This window comes from Rutilus rutilus (assembly GCF_951802725.1).
Source record: "Rutilus rutilus genome assembly, chromosome: 19".
NCBI lineage: Eukaryota > Metazoa > Chordata > Actinopteri > Cypriniformes > Leuciscidae > Rutilus > Rutilus rutilus.
This window is the reverse complement of record NC_140232.1, coordinates 14,833,780-14,856,259: the sequence shown is the minus strand read 5'-3', so window position 1 is coordinate 14,856,259 and position 22,480 is coordinate 14,833,780. Positions and strand designations below refer to the sequence as shown.

The 22,480-nt window shown below is 34.7% G+C and overlaps 4 protein-coding genes across 7 annotated transcripts; 2 read left to right on the top strand and 2 right to left on the bottom strand.

The window, feature by feature from the left end:
* Nucleotides 1-225: 225 nt before the first annotated feature.
* LOC311278963 (phospholipase A2-like) lies at nucleotides 226-7,069 on the top strand. Its single transcript, XM_084390154.1, has 5 exons — nucleotides 226-420; nucleotides 2,428-2,480; nucleotides 3,792-3,939; nucleotides 4,034-4,167; nucleotides 6,845-7,069. The coding sequence occupies exons 2-5, from the start codon at nucleotides 2,432-2,434 to the stop codon at nucleotides 7,030-7,032; spliced, it is 519 nt and encodes a 172-aa protein (XP_084246280.1). The 5' UTR covers nucleotides 226-420; nucleotides 2,428-2,431; the 3' UTR covers nucleotides 7,033-7,069.
* Nucleotides 7,070-8,523: 1,454 nt separating this feature from the next.
* Nucleotides 8,524-11,265, top strand: pla2g1b (phospholipase A2, group IB (pancreas)). Its single transcript, XM_084390155.1, has 4 exons — nucleotides 8,524-8,644; nucleotides 9,208-9,358; nucleotides 10,116-10,249; nucleotides 10,638-11,265. Exons 1-4 carry the CDS (start codon nucleotides 8,584-8,586, stop codon nucleotides 10,754-10,756), a joined length of 465 nt encoding a protein of 154 aa, XP_084246281.1. The 5' UTR covers nucleotides 8,524-8,583; the 3' UTR covers nucleotides 10,757-11,265.
* asgrl1 (asialoglycoprotein receptor-like 1) lies at nucleotides 9,991-16,086 on the bottom strand. Of its 3 annotated transcripts, none has more exons than XM_084390149.1 (8): nucleotides 15,993-16,086; nucleotides 15,461-15,544; nucleotides 14,677-14,760; nucleotides 14,462-14,554; nucleotides 14,285-14,338; nucleotides 13,376-13,515; nucleotides 13,180-13,292; nucleotides 9,991-11,967 (listed from the first exon to the last, which is right to left on the bottom strand). In XM_084390149.1, exons 2-8 carry the CDS (start codon nucleotides 15,540-15,542, stop codon nucleotides 11,802-11,804), a joined length of 732 nt encoding a protein of 243 aa, XP_084246275.1. In that variant the 5' UTR covers nucleotides 15,543-15,544; nucleotides 15,993-16,086; the 3' UTR covers nucleotides 9,991-11,801. The 3 variants fall into 3 exon arrangements, with proteins under 3 accessions (XP_084246275.1, XP_084246276.1, XP_084246277.1); XM_084390150.1 differs by having other exon boundaries at nucleotides 15,850-16,027; XM_084390151.1 differs by lacking the exon at nucleotides 15,993-16,086 and adding an exon at nucleotides 15,859-15,971.
* Nucleotides 16,087-16,299: 213 nt separating this feature from the next.
* On the bottom strand, nucleotides 16,300-22,095 carry LOC311278962 (C-type lectin lectoxin-Lio2). Of its 2 annotated transcripts, none has more exons than XM_084390152.1 (7): nucleotides 21,870-22,095; nucleotides 21,536-21,626; nucleotides 20,429-20,506; nucleotides 20,249-20,335; nucleotides 19,956-20,095; nucleotides 18,317-18,429; nucleotides 16,300-17,721 (listed from the first exon to the last, which is right to left on the bottom strand). In XM_084390152.1, the coding sequence occupies exons 2-7, from the start codon at nucleotides 21,603-21,605 to the stop codon at nucleotides 17,565-17,567; spliced, it is 645 nt and encodes a 214-aa protein (XP_084246278.1). In that variant the 5' UTR covers nucleotides 21,606-21,626; nucleotides 21,870-22,095; the 3' UTR covers nucleotides 16,300-17,564. The 2 variants fall into 2 exon arrangements, with proteins under 2 accessions (XP_084246278.1, XP_084246279.1); XM_084390153.1 differs by having other exon boundaries at nucleotides 20,258-20,335; nucleotides 21,870-22,092.
* Nucleotides 22,096-22,480: the final 385 nt, after the last annotated feature.

The window sequence follows — 22,480 nt, the reverse complement described above, 5'->3', positions numbered from 1 at the left end:
TAATTACATGGACCAATCACACCCTGAACTTTAAAATCAGTGTTGGACCAGCAAGTCAAAATCCTTACACAAGTTTCATGGCAACAGTTTTGGTCATTGCTAAACCATGATTATAGCTGAGCGTGTTGTGTGATGCGTGATGTGATGTTACCAGGCGACAATGTTGAAAGTCTTGCTAAACTGAAATAATTGTGGTGTTTTTGTTGGAAAGTAAAGTGTGATGGTTTGCAGGAAAGCACTGATCTGCAACTTTAGTATCACTCATATACAGCAGCCTGGCATGAGCCATTTAAGAGGGCAGAAAACATGCTATTATAAAATCATTTTACATTTATTACATTTATTAAAATAAATATAAATGTGATTTACAGTTAAAACCCGTCAGCTGTGGTTGCCAGAACTTCACTGTAAAAAAATATGGTAGGAACATTTCAAGTCAAGTGTAAAATAATGCAATGAACATTCTTTTAAAATATAGTGTGTAATATTAAACCCTAACGTACATAACTGTTGAAAAACCATCATATTTGAAAAGGGAACTCTAGGAATGTCAATTTAGTTGTTTTTTTTTCTTTTCTTCACTGTAAATTATAAGATGACTTGTTTTTCACTTTCAAAAACTGTAATATTAATTTATTAAAAAATTAAAAATGTTACTGTAATAATTTACTGTTAGATCTATTACAGTTTCCACCTTATATGGTAAGGAAACTTACTGAGTGTTAACCAATTAGCAGGTTTTTACCATAGCATTTTACAGTCTTTTTACCATTAACATTTCGATAATCTTTTATAGTGTCCATAACGAACTCATTTAAATTAAATTTAACGCAAGAGCTGCATTATGGTCTTGTTCTTCAGTGTAACCTGCTTTGTATATCAAAAGTGGAACACATGGGCAGAGAAAAATACCACCTGTTGCTGAAAGGACTTGCCCAAATCTGATGATAAATTTAGCAGCAACTCTTTATGATCAATCTTTCTTTGAGATCTGATGTTAAGTCAAAGTCATTTTTCTCAGTCATAACAGTGTGAGACAGATTTAATGAAGAATGCGAAGTATGTACTGCACCGAACTAGTTGACAGACTGGTTTGTTATAATAACAAGCTGCTTGCATATAAAAGAATACAATAAAATACTGTGAACAAAAGGAAGGCTGTTAATAGAGAAGAGATTGGCATATAGATTTATCTTGCTAGTAAAACTGTACTACGTTGGAAAACCACAGCGGTTATTTCTTAAACCGTTTAGAGGAAACCCTTTTTTATTAGGGTAAGATGAAATATTTATTGTTTTATATTGACTTTAACAATAAAGTGACAAGTCAAGAGTAGCATGCATTGTATGTGTGTCACAGCCATAAAGAAATATGTCTTTTGCATCTATGCTTTGCTGTGTTGACTAAGATCATAAACTATAAAAGCCCACATTTCAGTCATTTGTAATGATTAAAATTAAACAAGTTCTGGTATTATGTGACTGAAAGGAGATTTTAACCTCTCCAGAATTTACCTTGCTTTCAATATGGTGACATTTTGATTATATAACAGATAAATATTGATGGTTCCATGAAGAACCTTTAATATCCATGGAACCTTTCCATTTGACAAAAGGTATAGAGAAATATTGAAAAAGGGATACTTAGTTTAATAAAATATTCTTCACACTGAGGAAAAAAAAAATGCTTTATTAAGAACTGTTCACAAAATGGTTCTTAATGGAACCCATACTGGTTCTTCTATGGCACTGCTGCAAAAACTCCCTTTTAAAATCTATATTTTTAAGAGGGTAGTGTTCATAAGTAGATAAGACACAAAGTAAATGGAAGTAGTATTTATTTGTTTAAAAATGCATGCTCCTGTAGTCTAAATATGTGTTTTTCGTCGAGTAGCTTGAGTAGTTTGTCTCATGAGACATTGTTACGTATACTGCTCCTAGACTTGGGTTGAAGATCCAAATGCAGCTTTATTGAGTGTAATCCATAATCGTAATAAACAGGCATATGGTCAAATAGGGCATCACACCCAAGCAGCCTCCAGTTTCCATTTCACTCATTCTGAGGACACTTATACAGGATGAAAAGTGAGGAATAAAAACAACATACTGCACAAAAGTGCCATTTGACACAGTGTGGAGTTCAGAAAAAGGACAGCTTCTCAAATGAGACTTTGGGCTGGTATATTTTAAGTTTCGTGTAACAGTTTTAAAAAATGAGACGTGCAGTATGTGCATTCTCTGAATGACCTTGGATCACAAGGAGGTTGTTTGCTACTGGCAGACTTAGAGCTGCTGCAAAAAAAATCTGTGTGAATTATTAGGAGTAAACAATAGTAATAGATTTACAATACTGTAAACTAATATTCAATATATAATAGCAAAATAACAGAATCTGACCATATTCCATCACTTTGCTTCTATCTCGCAGTGGTATGGACGTACATCTCGCACTTCTAATCCTTACTGTGACTCTACCATCATGTAAGTACTGTATTGTTCATCATTTTATTGGCTCTGACACCTTACTTAACATTGACATATATCATGTTGATAGATGACAGCTTTTCCTAATTTTATGTGAACTGATTCCAATTTTTTTATGTTTTTGAAAAAAGCCTCTTGTGTTCATCAAGGCTGCATGTATTTGATAAAAAAATAATAAAGTAAAAACAGCATTATTACTGCTTTTTATTTTAATATATTTTATAATGTACAGCGGTTGTGCTGTTTATTACTTTTGTGGAAACCATAATGCATTTTCTCTTTCTTTTCATTCTTTCAAAAAATGATTTGTTTTGTTCTTTTTTATTGTCAATTTTCAATGGAATGCATCCTTGCTGAATATAAATATGAAATCCTTTCAAAAAAACAAACATAACACTCCAAACTGTTGAATTGTAGTGTAAATGATTAAACACAATAAATTCTAACATTCTAAAAATCATTGTATTCCTGCAGTTGATTTGTTTCATCACATTTTCTCAAATTGGTCCAAAACAAACAATTACTACATGTGGTCAAAATTCAGATAAATCTTGTATATTATCTGCTGTTGGATTTTGATTGAATATCTGAATCTAAAGTAAAAATTTTATTTCAAAATGACTATTTGTCTATTATTAGGTAGAATTGTGCACAGCATTATGCATTTTTTATGCAAAAAGATTTGAGGTAATCAGTTACATCAACTGTTATTAAGTTCTTTAATTAAATTCAAAGTTTAAGTAAGCATAACTGGAACAGATTTTTATTTTGTTCTCATACATTTTAATTGCTCTTAAATCTTGAAATATTTTAGTAAATTAAACTTCGTAAAATTAAAAAAAATAAACACTATCTCCCACTTAACATTAATCTTGCACAAAAAAAAAAAAACATTATATAACACTTAACTTTAGCATTTACTCTCCCTTAGAGTAATGGCAAAGCTTGCTGGGGAATAGAAATCCCAGCCCAGTTTCAGTTAAATTTAAGTTGGTCTAAATTAAAAGAAACAAGTTAATAAAACTCAAAACAATGAACCAATTCAGATTACTTAAAATGTGTCAGTTTTGTGAACTCAATATAAAAAGACAGTTCTAAATACTAATAAAAACGAATTTGATTGGAATAATTTGTTTAATTTAAGTTTACCCTACTCAAACCAATAAATTAATTTTGAGCATTAGGGTTTACAGTGGGTTAAGTTTGTGTGTTTTGTAAACCATGTCTGTCACTTTAGTCTTTACATATCTACTGTGTTTTCCCACACTGTGACCTTCACATAGTTTAACAGTATTATCTTCTCTGAAGCACATCTGTACAGTATAAAAAACTTGTTGCAATTTGAAGACATGATCGAGTGCACAATACCGAACAGTTCACCACTGCTGGACTTTACGGACTATGGCTGCTTTTGTGGCTTAGGTGGTGAAGGGTCACCAGTTGACCAGCTCGACCGGTGAGTTTATTTGAATGTGATGCAGTGTTTTAATGGTGTTTATTTTGAATTATTTTTGTAATAAGAATGTTCCCTCTCTAATGCCCTGGTATAGGTGTTGTTTTACCCATGATGACTGCTATGCCAAAGCAAAGACCCTTGAGTCCTGCACATCGTTGCTTGACAGTCCCTACATAAACACATATGACTTCAAGTGCGATAAGATTACCAGAACGATCACGTGTCTGGGTAAGTGAAACTGAATCCCAGGATTCCATCCCATATCAGTGACTCCTAAAAGACCAACAAAAACATCAATTTTCAAACCTGCTTATCCTATGTAGGGTCGCAAGAAATAAGTATCATTATAATACATCGCACAAACTTAGATAGGTCTTTTTTTTCTCCACCAGCAACAGTTCAAGCAAAGCAGCATCTAAATTAATGTCGGCATGAGACAGAAGTTGCGATAGTGTTTTCTTTTCTATCGTGATGTATATATCTGAGTGAAATGGCATCTCGAACAAGAAAAAATGTAGGGCGGGACTAGATTTGTTCATCAGGAACTGACTGGATCATTGTGGTTTGCCATTGCTGTGATGTCATGTGAGTGACAGGTTGCCCTGCCCTTGCGCCACTTAGCATTGTCATCAGAGAATGTTTTCATTCTCATTCATTCTCATTCATTGTCATCAGAGAATGACAGCCAATGTCAACCAACCAACCACATGACAGTTTAATGTAATGTTAACCCATAAAGCTAAGTGGTTTCTTAAGTTTGATAATCAATCTGCTATGTCATGTTTATGACATATTTATGACAATTTATGTTGTCTAGACACTGACAGGTTATGATGTATTGGTTTATGTCAAGTTGTCATAACAAAGACATCTCAAACAATGTCATATTTGCATTCAAAATGTCAAAATTGAGCGAATGACACTTAATGACAGTTGTCATAAACATGCATAAAACCTCCTTAATATTCATGACGTGTCATGTCATGATTATGAAGGTGTCATGTCAGTCTTATGCACACCCCTTCAAGTAAAGTGTTACCACTGAGGTAATGACTCACTTACAGTGAATAGTGCAATTGCATTAACATGGTTTACATCATACTTATCTGACCGTTTTCAGTTTGTAGCAGTAAATGAAGAGATGTCTCATCGATCACAAGTTCAGTATGGCGTACCACAAGGCTAAGTACTAGGACCGTTGCTGTTCACTCTGTACATGCTACCCTTGGGAGATATCATTAGGAAGCATGGAATTAGTTTTCACTGTTATGCTGATGATACTCAGCTCTATATTTCTTCACGCCCTGACGAAATTTACCAATTCACAAAATGAACGGAATACATAGGTGATATAAAAAATTGGATGACAAGTAATTTCCTACTACTTAATTCTGAAAAAACAGAGATTCTAATTATTGGACAAAAAACTTCCTCACTGTCACATTCACCGTCTTCTTCCTCATCTGTGTGTGCACTACACTTCCCATCATCCTCCTTGGCACACCTGCACTCTATCAGCCATCATCATCATCACCTGCACTCCCTCGTTAACAAGCCCTATATATTCAGCACTCTCCCTTCACTCCTCGTCTGGTCTCGTCTATACACGTCAATACAAGACACACAGACTCCCTTCCTACAAGACTTACCTGAAAGCCTACCTGAGATGATCCTCATCAGCCTGTCTACCATCCATCTTCTGAGCCTTCATCTTCATCATCTGCAAAGAGAAAGAGAGACTTGATTATCATTCAGTTAAGCTTCCATTGTTTATCTAATTTCGCTTTACTCACCATTCATCTCTGGATCTGATCCATTCTGCTAAATAAACACATTAAACTTACCATCTCGTCTTCCCTGTGTGAATCGTGACACTCACGTAATAATCTAGAATACTGTCTAACACTTGATGGCTGCTCTGTCAAGTCCTCGTCGTCGGTTAGGAACCTGGGTGTGCTCTTTGATACCAATCTTTCATTTGAAAGTCACGTGTCTAGTATCTGTAAAACCGCATTTTTCCATCTTAAAAATATATCTAAATTACGTCATATGCTCTCATTGACAAATGCGGAACAATTAGTTAATGCGTTCATGACATCAAGGTTAGATTATTGTAATGCTATTATGGGTGGTTGCCCTGCACGCTTAATAAACAAACTACAGCTGGTCCGAAACGCAGCAGCTCAAGCTCTTACCAGAACCAGGAAGTATGACCATATTAGCCCGGTTCTGTCAACACTGCACTGGCTCCCTATTAAACATTGTATACATTTTAAATATTGCTGATTACTTACAAAGCACTAAATGGTTTAGCTCCGCAATACTTGAGCGAGCTCTTAACGCATTATAGTCCTTACCGTCTATTGTGATCTCAGTTGATTTGTAGGGAAGGACTACACGCCTGCGCACATATATTCAAACGTGCATATCTATAGACTGAACTTGTAATGTGCATGTGTACACCATCAGCGTTCTCACTGGTTCGCGTTTTTTGAAGTTTGCGCAGAAAGAACTTAAGAGTTTTCTGTTAAAACGGTGTCATGTTAGCGGCCCCTAAAGTAAAAACTAATGATCGTTGCGACGGAAGTGAATCAATCAAACTAACTTTAGCTGGACAATAACTTTATTCTAGAGCTGCTATAAAGCCAAAACACTTTACTTTAAAATTCCTATTATCAATGTAAAGCTGCTTTGGAACAATCTACATTGTTAAAAGCGCTATATAAATGAAGATGACTTGACTTGACTTATATGTTCCAGAATGAATCAGTGTTGTTGAATGATAGTACACCTTTATGTATAACTGCAGAAAGAAAGACTCAATAAAAATCCCAACCTCTAATACATAGACTATCAGTCTCTCTGGAACAAACACAGACAAACTCTTTCTCTTTCTCTCTTTCAGCCAGTAATGACGACTGTGATATGTTCATCTGCCAGTGTGACACGGCTGCAGCGGAGTGTTTCTCTCAATCCCCCTATAACGCCTCCAATACTCATCTGCCCTCGAGTGTTTGCAGTTCAGCATCCAGAGAGATCAGCAGCTTTATCACTGCTCTTGTTGCATTCATGGTCACTCTCACAATCCTTTAAGGCAACAAAATAGGCTGCAATCAGTGAAATGTGCATGCATATACAGTGCTATGCATAAGTTTAGACACCCATGCTAAAGTTGACTAAAAAGAGGAATAAAAAATCATCTTTTGGAAATTGAACGTAATGCCTTAATTTAAAAAATTAGGAAAAATCCAACACTGTAAAAAAATTCTAACCCTCCCAAATCAAAAATGTCAAGTGACCGATAACATCTAAATTTTTCAATTGGCCCAAGTAAAAATCTGTACATTTAATTTTATAATTTACAGAATTTCACTTGGGCCAATTGAAAAATTTAGATGTTATCGGTCACTTGAAATTTTTGATTTGGGAGGGTTAGAATTTTTTTACAGTGAACCTTTAAGGACACCAATTTTCTTTGTGAATGAATAATGTATCGTAAATAAATAAATGTTCTTCCTTAAAATACAGGGTGCATAAGTTTGGACACCCCTATGTTAAATTCCCATAGAGGCAGGCAGATTTTTATTTTTAAGTATTTTTTTTTTTTTTTTTTTTTTTTTAGGATACTATGCATCCTGATAAAGTTCCCCTGGCCTTTGGAATTAAAATAGCCCCACATCATCACATAGCCTTCACCATACCTAGAGATTGGCATGGTTTTATTTCAGTTAGCCTAATAGCTAGTTTGATTTGCATTGAGAGATGATCTTATGGAAAGTAACCCATGCCAATCTCTAGGTATGGTGAAGGCTATGTGATGATGTGGGGCTATTTTAATTCCAAAGGCCAGGGGAACTTTATCAGGATGCATATTATCCTAAAAAAAAAAAAAAAAAAGAAAACTTAAAAATAAAAATCTGCCTGCCTCTATGGGAATTTAACATAGGGGTGTCCAAACTTATGCACCCTGTATTTTAAGGAAGAACATTTATTTATTTACGATACATTATTCATTCACAAAGAAAATTGGTGTCCTGAAAGGTTGGATTTTTCCAAAATTTTTTAAATTAAGGCATTAAGTTCAGTTTCCAAAAGATGATTTTTTATTCCTCTTTTTAGTAAACTTTAGTATGGGTGTCTAAACTTATGCATAGCACTGTATAACAATGCAACAATAACAACATTATTGTTATGTGGTCAAAAAAGCTTTTGTGTGCTGACAGCTGTTTTGCATGTACTCAAGCGTTTCGCAACTTTTTCCAAGGCTTTATGAAATTCTCTTACTTTTTCGAGAAAACTGAATTATTGTAACAGCTGTTCAAATTGCCAACACATGCTCATGTTCCCAAAGAACAAAACACACACACACACACACACACACACACACACACACAAACACACACACATTACATACACAAGTGTAAATAAACACAATCAACTTGCACAAAGCTGTAAAGATCTCAACAATAAACTGTATGTTTGTGCTTTTGTGTATGTGTGTGAATGCACATACTGTATAACATATACAGTAACTCACTGCAATATCTCATGTGTTCACAATATTCACAAAGTTGGCTTATCAGTGAGCTCCGCCTGTCAAGGTTATATTAAGTTCTATAAATAATCAGCAACAAACACTTTCATATGGTCTTCACCATGCACACCTTTCTGTCTCTCGTGGTCCTTAGTGTGAGTCTGCCCGCCTGTGAGTATACTTAAAATGTGATTTACTATTCAACTACTGTACAGGAGCTTATTGTTTTAATCATTTCTCTTAGGCAAGGCAAATATTTAATAAAGATTTATTATATATAGATTTTTTTAATTATTTGGAAAAATAGAAATGAATAATTAGTCAGTCAAATATTTGCACTATAGTCAGTCAAAATAATTACACCTCTTACCTTCAAAAATTATAGGATCAATAAGTTATGACAACATGTTTTTACATTGCTTTAACTCATCAAAATAAGTTAAGCAATTTTCAACTTTTTTTTATGAGTTATACAAGATTCAACTCATTTTTAAATTCAGTTTTATGTAATTTAAGTTGAAATTACTTAAACATCCAAGTTGACTGTGCTTAAAAAAGTAAGGAAGCAACTTTTTTACAGTGAATAAAAAGAGTGGTGTCACTAAGGTGGAATGTAATACTGACAGAAAACAAGATAGACACCAAGAGAGTGGTTATGAAATGTATTTCTAAAAATACATATTATTTTGATGCTAATCGGTGTGAAGCACTGATACACTATCATTGTTTAACAGTGCAGGCGACTTTAGACTACCGTGCGCTGTGGCAGTTCAGGTCCATGATCATCTGCACCGTCCCCGATAGCTGGCCTGTACTGGATTACGCAGACTACGGATGCTACTGCGGCAAAGGGGGCTCGGGCAACCCGGTGGATGACCTGGACAGGTCAGATTAAAACAATAGTTTCTGAGACATTTTTGTCTGTCACACTTCGGCCTGCTCAGACTGAAAAGTTTAATGAACAGTTTACAAATACTGAAAAATGCACGTTGCACAAATTAAAGTCAGCGTGAAACCGAAGTTGCGATAATCTTTGCTTCTCTAATTAGCGACATATCCGGCTTCTTAAACAAGTAATAATGTAGGGCGGGACTTGATTTTGTCCACCAGGAATTGATTGGATAATTTTGGTTTGCTATGTGATGTCATGTTAGTAACAGGTTGTCCCTCCCTTACAAGTAAACTCATCATCAGAGCTGCAAGAGGGAGGGGAAGTTATTTTAGTCAAAGATTATGAAGGCACATGAATAAAAAAACAACTGTGCACGAATAAATCATTCATAAATACTGCAATAGCCTATTCCATAAAAAACAAGAATTGTTCATTTTGATTTCAGGTTGATTTTATTTTTGCAGGCAATAAAAATCAGTGCATTGCTAATTCTGTTGAAAGCATTTGATGACAAGAATGTATTACAGATAAGCAATTTAAACATTACCTTCTACAGGAGCTTTTCAGAAAAGTTTGGATTGGTATACTTATCAACTTGGCTTATGAATATTAATTAGGTGATGTATTGTTACTTTTTTTTTTTTTTTCACAACAGGCAAGTAGCAAATCTCTTAAAATACAATTATTAATCAAAAAGGAAGGGCGAGTAACTTTATAAACATACGCACTGCATTCCCTATTCCTCTCTAGGTGCTGTCAGGTGCATGATAAGTGTTATTCGGACTCATGGCAGCATGATGACTGCTGGGGTATCTTAGACAACCCCTATACTGAAGTATATTCATACTCATGCGACGAACCGACACAGAAAGTCACCTGCCATGGTAAGTCCCAAGCTAACAAAAATATGTTATAAAAGGAAAATTCCATTTTACAAACATGGGAATGTTACTTTTGAATGTTCTCTGAACATTATAAAAACAAGTTCAAAATGTTAGATACTAAAATGTTTCATGAACAATGTAGATAATGTTTTTTTTATTAAAGACCAGATCAATTTGAACAAATATTCTATTAACGTTACTGGAAGAATGTTTGTTCATAACTCTGAGAGAACCTTGCCAGAACGTTAGGGAAGTTCCTGTTAGCTGTAGGACAGACAGTAGGACAAACTTTACCAAATAATTCTATCTGAAAGCTCTGTCAGTAATTGAGACCTGAACTGCACCTGAACTGAACTGGACTGTTGGTTTTTTTTTGTGTCTCTTGCAGCCGACAAGAATCGCCCCTGTGAGATGTTCATCTGTGAATGTGACAGAAAAGCAGCCGAATGCTTTGCCAAAGTGGATTACAACAAAGAGCATGTCAACTATCCTAGTCAAAACTGCTAATGACCTGACACTAGATAAAGTTTTAAGACTGTCCTTAAAGTCTCATTAAACATAGCAATGGCAAATCATATAACAGTTTATTTTGTGTTCATGCGAATTGATATTTGATTCATATAGCAGAGATATTATTTAATAGTATGTGAATATTCATGCAATTAAGTAAATAAATTAATATGTACAATAATTTTCTTAATATTTTTGTCTGTTTTCCAGTAAAACTGCCCAAGTTAGATATGAAGTGTTATATATTAAGAATTGTTTTTAGAGGATATATGTTCATAAGAATTCAATTTATTTTTCTTCCCACTGGCAATTATTCTTGTTTTATGAGGTTTATGCCTAAAACAACTTTTAAAAAACTGTCAATGGGGGATGAAAAATAAAACTTCTTATACTTTCTCTGAAAATAAGTAGTATAATCTTATGCAATTGCTTTCTCAAGTAAATTTACCTTGTTTAAAAAGGAAAAAATACTGATTTTTTTTTTTTTTAGCAAATAGGTCATTAGATGAATTTATGAATTAAATAAAACATGCTCCAAAAACAAACAAACAATTTTCCGGTTGTAATCCTGCATGGATAATAGTGGACTGTCGCGTTAATTTTTCAAATAATTATATTTTACATTATGTAGTATACACTGAAAAATAATTGTCTTCAGTCTTTCAAATAAAAACACCTTAACATCCTTAAATTCACTTGAGAAGCAACATTTCCTTAGATATTAGTAGTATAATAATAGATAATAATAAGTTCATGGAGAATTTATCTTAAAGTGATGTTTATTAATCTTACCCCATTGGTCATTTTTTTAAGCACAAATCTAACAAAAATGGTCTAACGTTTGTGCTTAAATTAAGAAAACAAAACCTTCAATTCAACTTTTAATTCAAGACGTATCTTCTCATAAGTCTATTATCTGCAATCCTGCACCTCAAATAAGGATGTTAAAATATTTTTACTGGAAAAGAGGCAAAAATGTTGCGTAAGGAACTTAAGAAAGGTTCTCTTAAGACATTTTGCTGTGTTTGAGGTTAGTTATTTATCAGTGGCTCTTGGGTTTGCTCTCACAGAAGTAAGGATAAGAGAGCGTACAGTCCGCATCATTCCACAGCCTCCGTCTCTCCGAAGTTGTCCGAGCGTGGAGCTGCCCGCAGTCCTCACCATTCAAACGAACATCCCAATCATCTGGTTGACCTTCATCCCAGTGGCTGAAATAGACATCAAGAGTTAGCCACTATTATGCTATTTTAAAGGTTCCTAATTTTGTTTTGGAGGTCTCCTACAACAGGTTTACATGCATTCAAAGTAAAAAAACACTTTAATTTCCTCATAATATACATTGCGGCATCACCTCTTTACTCAGTGTCTGAAACGGTTTGATAAAGGATTCGGTCTCTCTAAACCCCTCCTTCTCAAGAATTTACTCTGCTCTGATTGGTCAGATGGCCCAGTTTGTTGTGATTGGTCTAGCGTTTATAGCGTGTGACGGACATGAAACACCCATTAACATATCTGAATTTTAGGACTTGTATATACAGTGATACGAACAGTAACGATGGCGTCAGTTTTACCATATCAATTCGATCCCGAGTACCCGTCCTTTAGAAGCGCCTGCAAAGTGGGTTTGCTTTCGCATTGCAAAAACAAAACAAAAAACTGCGTCTTCTCGACATGTCAACACAAACCAAACTCTTTCAGGCCTCAGCTACAACTACAGTGTTTGAGGGCGGGTCAAAGTAGACGTTGTTCACAGGCAGCCAATGAAGACCTTAGGTTGGCATTATGCAAATTTATGGTTACAATTTATTGTGTACTTGTTATGTACTTACCCAAGAAAGTACTGGTAATATAACTACTTAACTATATGGGTTAAGGTTAGGTTTAGGGGTATGTTCAGGGTTGGTACCTAGTTTTTGCTCTGTAATTGCAATAAGTACATAGTATGTACATGCGGAACAGGACTTGTTACAAACCTAAATCGGTTCATGCAGGACATAAGACTGGAATTACTGATGACTCATTTCAAGCATTTCAATTGGTTCTTTCTTTTGGGAGACAAGAACTCCATTTATTGGTCACACTTTAGATTAGGGTCCATTTCTTACCATTAACTAACTATTAACTACGACTTTTGCATCAGTGAACTCCTACTTACTGCTATAGTAAGGTAGTTGTTAAGTTTAGGTATTGGGTTGGATTAAGGGTGTAGAATATGGTCATGCAGAATAAGGCATTAAAATGTGCATTATAAGTACTAATAAACAGACAATATTCTAGTAGTATGCATGCTAATAAGCAACTAGTTAATAGTGAACATTGGACCGTAAACTAAAGTGCTACCGGTAATATCCCAAAAAGCATTAGTGCATTTACACTTTTCCCCCATTGACCTTCTCTCATTATTTTATATTAATTCTTACTGTTCAGTAGCACTAAAGTCTGTTCCATCTACCCAGGACCATTTTTCCTTTTCTTTCTCAACAAGCCCAATCCAGTAGCTGTTAGACGTCTTCACGATTGAAGATAGGAAGTCCTGGTTTAAAAAAGAGACCAAACTCATATTTAACCTCAAATAAGACTCAAATAATTGTGATGCTGTGTGTGTTCTTGTCTTACAAGCTCAGCCAAGTCATTGACAACAACTAAGTGTGATCCTTTCTGGATACAGTTGTTCTCAGCAAGTTGCCAGCTCTTCTTTACTGAAGACTGAAAGTAGCATGAGTCTTTATAAAACACCCAGTCTTCCTGGCAGGGACCTGTACAGTTAAACATGCATATAATCAAAATAAATCATAACTTAAATCAGGCAGGTTTCACTGCCAAGCCCAAAATAAACATTTTGAGTCCACATTGAAAATCTGGGATTCATAATCTAATTTAACTCTGGAAATAACAATGTTTTAGTTATATGAAAAAATAGAAATAGGATTACTTTACTGCTCTGTTTGTAGGTCACTAATAAAAGTAGTACATTTGTAACATTGATCATGTGACACTTTCTATAGACAGTCAGATATTGAAGCTCAAACTGATGAGAAACCAAATACTAGGGATGCACAAAATATCGGCCACCATATCGGCATATATGTTACTTTTTTATATTATATTATCGTTAAAATATATTTAAGCCGATAAATAATAGATTTTTCCTTCAGCTAAGACACATCAGATGCGCAATGTTCGCCATGATGGTTTTGAATTGCTTGAAATATGATTGGACTCAAAATAAAGTTAAGTGTAACATGTACAGCGTCTGTCATATATGCTACATAAAATTATAATGAGAACATTATAATTGTGTGCTTGAGACATTTCTTTTAATGGTGAGACTTTTGCGCTCTCAAATACTAAGGCATTTTGAAATTCATGTACATTTTTCAATTAAACATTTTACTCAAATTGTTATGCTGGTGATATATTATTAGTAGTATTATTTTTCAGTTTTATAAATACAAAGTACAGATTCAAAGTATTCTCAATAGTGGTCTCTGACTTTTGGACCCCACTGTCCTGAGGAGCCCTCACCTTGCACCGGGATCACATGCTCAGGCATCATAAGCTGAGAGAAATGAGAATTTTCTGTTAAAAAAAAAAAAAAAAAGAATAAATTAATTATAAAAATCACAGCAAATTAATTACAGGCATTGTTAGATGTATAAACCTTTATATTTTATAAAGACATAAAAATGGTTCTTTATTTACCAAATTGCAGAGTTTCAGGGCCCTTTTTAATGGAGACAACGAGAGACTCCACAGAAAGTTTAACATCAGCGACCTCTTGGCTGACCTGAGAGACTTTTGAAAATCATAATCAAAATCAAACACTTTGGTAAAAACAACAACATGCAGTGACATCCAATAGGTTTTGTTAAATTTGACATAAATTAGTGTGTGGAAGTAAAATGCTCACAACATACTTTTAATTCCTACAGCCAGTGTCAGTATAAACACATAGAGGACGAGGACGCCATATATTATGTACATATTTCTGTTTTGTCTACCTGTAGGAAAGAATTCAAGTTATAACATAAGAATATGAAACAAACACAGACAGACTGAAAAACCACATTCTGAACAAATATATGTTCTAAGAATGTTTTGCTAATGTTCCTATGAAAACGTTATTTCTGAATGTTCTCAGAACGTTCAAAATATCCAATTTTCAAAAATAAAATTTTTTGTTCTTGATTATGTGAACGTTAGAGAAAACATTAAGGGAATGTTCTATTTTATAACTTTGCAAATATGATGGGAATGTTACTTTTAAATGTTCTCTGAACCATAAACAAATAGTAAGTTAGCCTAAAGTCCAACTTAATAATTTAGAAGAACGTTCCCATGGACGATGTATCAATAATGTTTTTGTGCTAATGTTATTAAAGATCACTTTAAACATACATTCAATTGTTACTGGATGAATGTTTGTTCATAACTTTGGGAGAACCTTGCCAGAACGTTAGCCAAAGATCCGAGAAAGTTTCTTGTTAGCTGGGTTACCATGGAGTGTCAATATATTTATTTAGCAAATAAGGATTTACCATGGTATTTCACCCTCTTTTCTGGGAACTTGAAATGTTAGTCTTTCTTAGTAAGGTGGCGAGATAGATTTGTTCTTAATTTTGAGTCAATATTTTCTACAAATAACAATTTACTAACATTCCTTTCAAAAACTGAAAAAAAAAAAACGCACATCTTTCTCACCTGATACATGTAGAAATTTCTGTCCAGTGCTATTAATTTCTGCCTCAGGACTGGTAAACCGGTCATATGATACAGATTCCATGTCTGAGGAATAAGGCAGGACGAAGGATGTATTTAAACCAAATAATTAAAATTTATATTAATATTTAATGACTTTTGTCCCAACATATAAATGTTGGTATAAGAGAATGAATGTACTAAACACAAGAGTTTCAAGGTTATGCAATGAAACAGTTGAATATTAACCTTTAGACTGACAAACTATATCTGAACTTCATCACAAACAAGGAGAAAAACACATCAGAATGAAAGGACTTCTGTATTTCAGAGATTTATTATCAGTCAAAATACACAAAACCAAATAGAAAAGCCATCAAGCATATTCTTACCATGAAAACCGTAAAAACATTCGCATTGCCGACAAATTCGGATTTTACCATGAACGTTCGTAAATTGAAGACCTCAATATGCTTTTATGAGAAAATACTAAATTAAAAAGAATAAAAAATAACTGAAATGCAGTGGATCTTACTGTTTAAAGTGAATGTTCCTGTCGAGACCCCCTCCTCTGCTGCGGTCAGTGTCCTGCTGGCTGTTCTCTGTCATTCTGTCCTTACGCAACGACTCCTAAACCATTTCCCGAAAGCGGAATTGACAGTCCTAACATCCTGTTGGACTTTTTGTAACATTTGCATGTTTGAAATATGACAAAATATTGAGTTAAGAAACGACTCGGATTAACTCGTCATATAAGAAATGTTCTTCTCTGACGGATGCGTACACTACCGTTTAAAAGACTGGGGTCAGCAAGTTGTTTTTTTACATTAAATTAATACTTTTATTCAGGTAAGAATGCATTAAATTGATCAAAAGTGACACTATCTTTACATTTATAATGTTCCAAAAGCTTTTGATCACTACAAAAATAATCCATTAAACATGCAATCATTAAAGACACTTCTTCTTATATAGAACCTTTTTTATGGAAGCTTGTTTCCGCCACAGAATAAAACATTTTAAAAGATAATTTCGAATTAATTCTGACTTTATTTCTCATTAAGTTATTTCTTTATTTCTCATTTCAAATTGTGACTTTATATCTCGCAATTCTGACTTTATAACACGCAATTGCGACTTTATATCTTGCAATTCTAACATCTTTTCTCAGAATTATGAGATACAAACTCGAGTTATAAAGTTCAATTTTATAACACACATTTGCGACTTTATGTAATGCAATTCTGACTTTATAACTCGCAATTGCGACTTTATATCACGCGATTCTGAATGTACTGAGATTCAAATTCAGAATTGTGAGATAAAAAGTTGCAATTACCTTTTCTGCATTAAGGGTTCTTTAAAATTGAGTCAAAAACCCTACTTTTATTTCTATATTAAACCCCACTGAACCTTTTTGAGTAGACAGGCTTTGATTTATTAGTTTATTAGTACTATTGATTTATTTAGTTTATCCAGCTCACCACCATCTACTCCTAGTTATGATTAATGACTTTCTTTGTCTTGCCTGTGTTGTTAGCTTGACTGTTGACTACAGTTGACTTTGTGAATTATGATTGCTTATTAAATCTCTACAAACAGTCCTTAATCCTGTGTCTTTGTCAGATACACGTTAAAAATGTATTTAAATAATAACAATTAAAACTAGCAATTTTTCATAAATAGAAGAACTGGCGTCTCTATCATTGTGTTGTGTGAATTTAAGTAAAAAAAAAAATTTTAAGTGGGATAATCATATTTAATAATATTCTAGGAAGCCTTTTGAACACTGGTTTAAAAGGTTGAATATAAATAAAGTAATAATATTAATAATAATACCTACTGTATGTTTAATCAAATGATCTAGGTTCAGATGAAATTGTACTAAAAATGAGTAACCTAAATGGATGTGTTCATATCACAGGACATTACACTGAAATACTATAAAACATGCCGCTTATGCAGAGCAAAAGTACATCAAATTTGCACCAGTCAGACAAGTACAGTTTTACAAGAAAAACAGACCATGTACAATATCAGAAGGTGTGTGTCCAGAGCAGGATTTTAGGAGAACAGTCTAATGCAGCTGGCATAAGGGCACAGTTTCCTACCACGTGCCTTTCTCTAGTTTGCGTTCACAAATGCAATAGCGTTCGCTGTAACAGTCAGCATCATGCAACAGCTTGCGACGCACTGTGTCAGTTCCTTTCAAGTGGACGCAGGACTCCATTCCACCATGAGCAGGTTGATTTTCATCCCAGAAACTGAAAAGAACACAAACCACAAAGAATTCGGAAGATGACATATTGATCTTGGTGGCATGTCATACAGTATGGCTGCTGTTTAAAGCTACACTGTGTAGGATTTTCTCCCGTCTAGCGGTGAAATTGTTTATGACTACCAACTGAATATTACTTTCTAGCCCCTCCCATTCCGAGGGCGTTTTAACTCCTACGGTGGCTGTATTATTTCAAATCTGCCGGCAGTCGCGAGTAATCTCCCCCTCGCATTCCTCACGGTGCCACTGAGTGTAAAAACGCGAAAGGCGAAGCTTGAATTTCCAGGTATGTCCCTCTTTGGCTAATGTATTTTCAAGATGGAGGCGCAACATGGCTGCCGCCATTCGAGCGACTCGCTCGTATGTATTCTAAATGGCAGATTTTACGCTTACGAGAATACTTGATTAGTTGGAAGAAGTAATTACACATTAATGAGCACATATCACTTTGAAAGAACAAAGTGTTTTTTGCTAAGAATCAACTTAAAAAATGACACAGTGTAGCTTTAATGAAATTAAATAGCATTCACAGATGACATAAAACACATGTTTCAAAAGTATGGAAGTCAATGCTCTCTTACTGTGGAGCTGAATGATAATCGTCTCCATTAACCCAGGACCATTTGCCCAATTTGTCCCTCTTGAGGCCTATCCAGTAGTCAGTCTGTTTCTGGACAGTTCTTGAAATGAACTCCTAAGAGCCAGCAATGTGTTTTAATTATACATCTATGATTAATATATATGCTTTCAGAAATACACTACCGTTCAAAAGTTGGTCGGTTTGATCATAAATACAGTAATATTGTAAATAAAATGATTACATTTTAAAGGTACATTATGAAACTTTTTTGTTCAAAATTTGCTAAATGTATATAATAAGCGAGTAGCCTACGTCATGAATCAATCTTCCAAAGTGTGTGTTTGTCTTATTCTGAATCACTACGTTACGCCTATAATAAGCGTTTATATATCCTTTTTTTTTTTTAAGTACAATCAACTTGGATGTTTAAGTAATTTCAACATAAATAACATTAAACTTTTTCTTTTTCTTTTTTTCTTCAAAAAATTGGTTGAATCTTGAAAGTTGAAAATTGCTTGAGTCAATGCAATGTGAAAACATATGTTGTCATAACTTATTGATCATAGACATTTTTACAGTGGCTGTGTGACTCGTCATAGACATAAAAAGAGAGTTAACAGAAAGTAGCTCCGGCTACAATGTTCTTTCGCAGGACGTATGCAGTTTTGTTAAAGGGATACTCCACTTTTTTTGGAAATAGGCTCATTTTACAACTCCCCCAGAGTTAAACAGTTGAGTTTTACCGTTTTCGAATCCATTCAGCCGATCTCCGGGTCTGGCGGTGCCACTTTTAGCATAGCTTAGCATAGATCATTGAATCGGACAAGACCATTAGCATCTCTCTCATGACCATGACCAATGAGAGTTTCTGATGATATGAGGCGCTGTGTCATATCAATACGCCTGCTGGACTCATGGTACGGCAGCAAAGTTTCTTGATTATTACGCAGGAATGAGAGTATAGTTCCTAGCCATATAGGCTTAGAAAATCGCAACTTTTCATTTTCCGTCGGTCTTAGTACACGATGTAACTACAGAAGAGTCAAGTTTTAAATAGGAAAAATATCGAAACTCTTTGGTCATTTTTTAGCATTTAGATGCTAATGGTCCTGTCCGATTCAATGATCTATGCTAAGCTATGCTAAAAGTGGTGCCGCCAGACCCGGAGTTCGGCTGAATGGATTCGAAAACGGTAAGACTCCACCGTTTAATTCTGGGGGAGATATAAAATGAGCCTATTTCCAAAAAAAGTGGAGTATCCCTTTAATTAACCACTAAAGCGTCAAAAGTTAGATGTACCTTTAAAATAAATGTTTACTATTTTAATATATTTTAAAATGTAATTTATTCCTGTGATGCAAAACTGAATTTTCAGCATCATTACTTCAGTCTTCAGTGTCACATGATCCTTCAGAAATCATTCTAATATGCTGATTTGCTGCTCAAGAAACATTTCTAATTATTATCAATGTTGAGAACAGTGCAGAAATTCTTTGTAACATTATAAACATATTTACTGTCACATATGATCAGTCTTTTTTTTTTTTTAAATCACACTAATCCTAAACTTTTGAACTGTAGTGTAAATGAGGAAAAAATATATATACAGTACACCAACATGTCTGTGTCCATGTCCTTACCAGCTCCTCCTCGCTGTTCACAACCATCAAGTGCGCCCCATTGTTGTGGCAAAAAAGCTGTGATCCTTCCCACGTCCCATAAACATTCACTAACAAATAACAGGTGTTCTTATAGGAAACCCAACCATCCGAGCACCGCCCTGTATTTGATAGAACAAAACACACGACTATAGACAACGCTTGCTTACCAATAATTATAACATTTATTAGAGCTATGTGATTTTATTGACATCCATTCATATTTTAGTTGTATTGCCATTGTATTCATTTTCTTTAAATGCAACATTTCTTACTGCTTTCACCTCTGTACTGGAACGGGATAGCTGTAATATCATCAGAAAGAAGACCTCTGGTCTGATCTTCTTGTGGATTCTTCTTGACTTCAGCATGTTAAATTAAATTAAAAACAAGCCAGTTACACATCCATTATTAACACATCAGAGACAATTGACATCATTATAAGTCTGACTTACAGTTGACACCTGTTACGATTCCTATTACCAAGAATGAAAGGATGAGGAGAACCGTGAACATGACACAGGCCACTTTGCCTGAACACAGCATGGGGGAAAAAATAAATAGTAAATAGATTTTAAATGCCAAAATTAAACAGTTTAGAACAGACTTTAAATTAGGGCATATCTTAAGAAAGCACTGTATATATCAAATGAGCTGATGTAAAGCCTGCAAAACAGTTCCAGATACCGCCATATTTTACTTTAACTTGTCATTTAGTCACCTGTCACCAGTCACAATAATATCCTGGCTCTTCCCAGCTTTGTAATGGCATTGAATAGTGTCCGAGTTTTTGAAGCTCCAAAAAGCACATCCATCCATCATAAAAGTAATCCATACGACTTCAGTGCCAGGGATTATAGTTTATAAATATTGATATTTTTCTTATAAAAACCCATTACTTTGCTTCAGAAGGCATTTATTAACCCACTGGAGTCATAAGGCTTACTTTTATGATTGTTGGATGTGCTTTTTGGAGCTTCAAAAACTCGGGCACTATTCAATGTCATTACAGAGGCCGTATATTATTTAGGCTAATATAACTCAGATTGTGTTCGGCTGAAACTATTCATTTAAACTATTCATTTAAAAAAAATAAACTGTGAGAAAGTTATAAAAGGTTACGTTGACTGTAACTGAGCTAAACAATTTGTTATTTTACAAAATATACCTTTTACAAAATAACTGGACTCTAAAATTGCCATGTCTAACCAATTTGTGTTCCAAATTTGAACTTGATATTTAGCCTGCAAAAAGGTAACGCAATGTTCAATTTCAAAACGGTTTCCACAGGATGAGTTTTAAGTGTTTAAGCTATCAAATGAATTCGAATGGTTACTAAAGTATGTGATGGGGGACAAAGGCAATAGAAAAGTGTGCCAAGTGTCCCGCTACCGGCTATACCAATGCAATTAATAAACGCCTGACAGACTCATGGGCACAGATGTCAAGTCTTTTTCAGTTCATAGATAACCAATTGGATTTGAAACCAGTGTATGAGCAGCCAACGCCCATAGCCACTGTCTCTGCTATAATAAGCTGCAATGATACTATATATTACTTGCCTTGCTGGTAGAAGGGATCCTCCCTGTCAGGATTTCCCTCCACATCATCTGAGAGATTGTTAGCCTGCATTCCTTGAGTTCAGCCTATAGCCTGAATGTAAGGACAAAAGTGTAAATCAATTGATTATCTGATGATAATGTAAGAAAATGCCACTTCACAACGTTCTCTGAAATACTAGAGGTTCAATTACGTCGCATTAAATCCGTGCAACATTACATTTGATACAAAAGATGTTAGTACGCACAAACACATAAACAATAAGAAAACACTCTTATGAAGTGCAGTTGTTGAATCTTCAATGCGTAAATAATATTTAAGAAAACTTCAACTTACTGATCAACTTGTTTCCTTGCAACACATACAGTTTTCCATGGCACAACATGGAAAGTGAAGATTCTGTGGAATGGTCGTATGACGCCAGAGAGGCTGGTCCTTTCCACCCGGCCAAACCAAAGCTCTGGGGTTTCTGCCAAGAACATTGCAGTTGCCAGAAATGCGTGACAAAGTAGCTATAAAATATAAAACCGTAGTGATAATAAGAAAAACAACTGTGCACGAGCTTCACATGCCCTTTTCTACTCTAAACTAGAATAAAAGCAGTAGAATGGCATAGGCTAATGTGTTTCCAATGGGAATCTCATATGTATTGTATGTTAACATAATCCTTGCATTACCAGTTACCACTGACTGTTGTTGTTGTTGAGCTAATTGAAAACAGGACGCGTACTGGTTATCATGATGACAAGTAAAGCGATTCATGAATGCATTATTTCACTCACAGATTCAAAGCCTGAAACCCAAGCTTATGAAATTTTAGGCTATTATATTGCTGCCTTGAAAAGTCGTTATAATTTTCGGGGTTCTTTCAGTTTCCCCTTTTGTTTTACTTGACCAATGGCTTTCGAGTGCAGGTTGTGGAGACTCATTTAATTGGTTGGTCCCCA

Coding starts and splice junctions, on each gene's coding strand:
- LOC311278963 (XM_084390154.1), top strand. CDS start 2,432: ATGGACGTACATCTCGCACTTCTAATCCTTACTGTGACTCTACCATCA. Junction 3,940..4,033: donor CCAGTTGACCAGCTCGACCG/GTGAGTTTATTT, acceptor GCCCTGGTATAG/GTGTTGTTTTACCCATGATG. Junction 4,168..6,844: donor CAGAACGATCACGTGTCTGG/GTAAGTGAAACT, acceptor TCTCTCTTTCAG/CCAGTAATGACGACTGTGAT.
- pla2g1b (XM_084390155.1), top strand. CDS start 8,584: ATGGTCTTCACCATGCACACCTTTCTGTCTCTCGTGGTCCTTAGTGTG. Junction 8,645..9,207: donor TAGTGTGAGTCTGCCCGCCT/GTGAGTATACTT, acceptor ATTGTTTAACAG/TGCAGGCGACTTTAGACTAC. Junction 10,250..10,637: donor ACAGAAAGTCACCTGCCATG/GTAAGTCCCAAG, acceptor TGTCTCTTGCAG/CCGACAAGAATCGCCCCTGT.
- asgrl1 (XM_084390149.1), bottom strand. CDS start 15,542: ATGGAATCTGTATCATATGACCGGTTTACCAGTCCTGAGGCAGAAATT. Junction 13,516..14,284: donor GCATGTGATCCCGGTGCAAG/GTGAGGGCTCCT, acceptor TTAACTGTACAG/GTCCCTGCCAGGAAGACTGG. Junction 11,968..13,179: donor GACTTTAGTGCTACTGAACA/GTAAGAATTAAT, acceptor TGTCTATTTCAG/CCACTGGGATGAAGGTCAAC.
- LOC311278962 (XM_084390152.1), bottom strand. CDS start 21,605: ATGCAGGCTAACAATCTCTCAGATGATGTGGAGGGAAATCCTGACAGG. Junction 20,096..20,248: donor CCAGTACAGAGGTGAAAGCA/GTAAGAAATGTT, acceptor TATCAAATACAG/GGCGGTGCTCGGATGGTTGG. Junction 18,430..19,955: donor TGAACAGCGAGGAGGAGCTG/GTAAGGACATGG, acceptor GCTGGCTCTTAG/GAGTTCATTTCAAGAACTGT.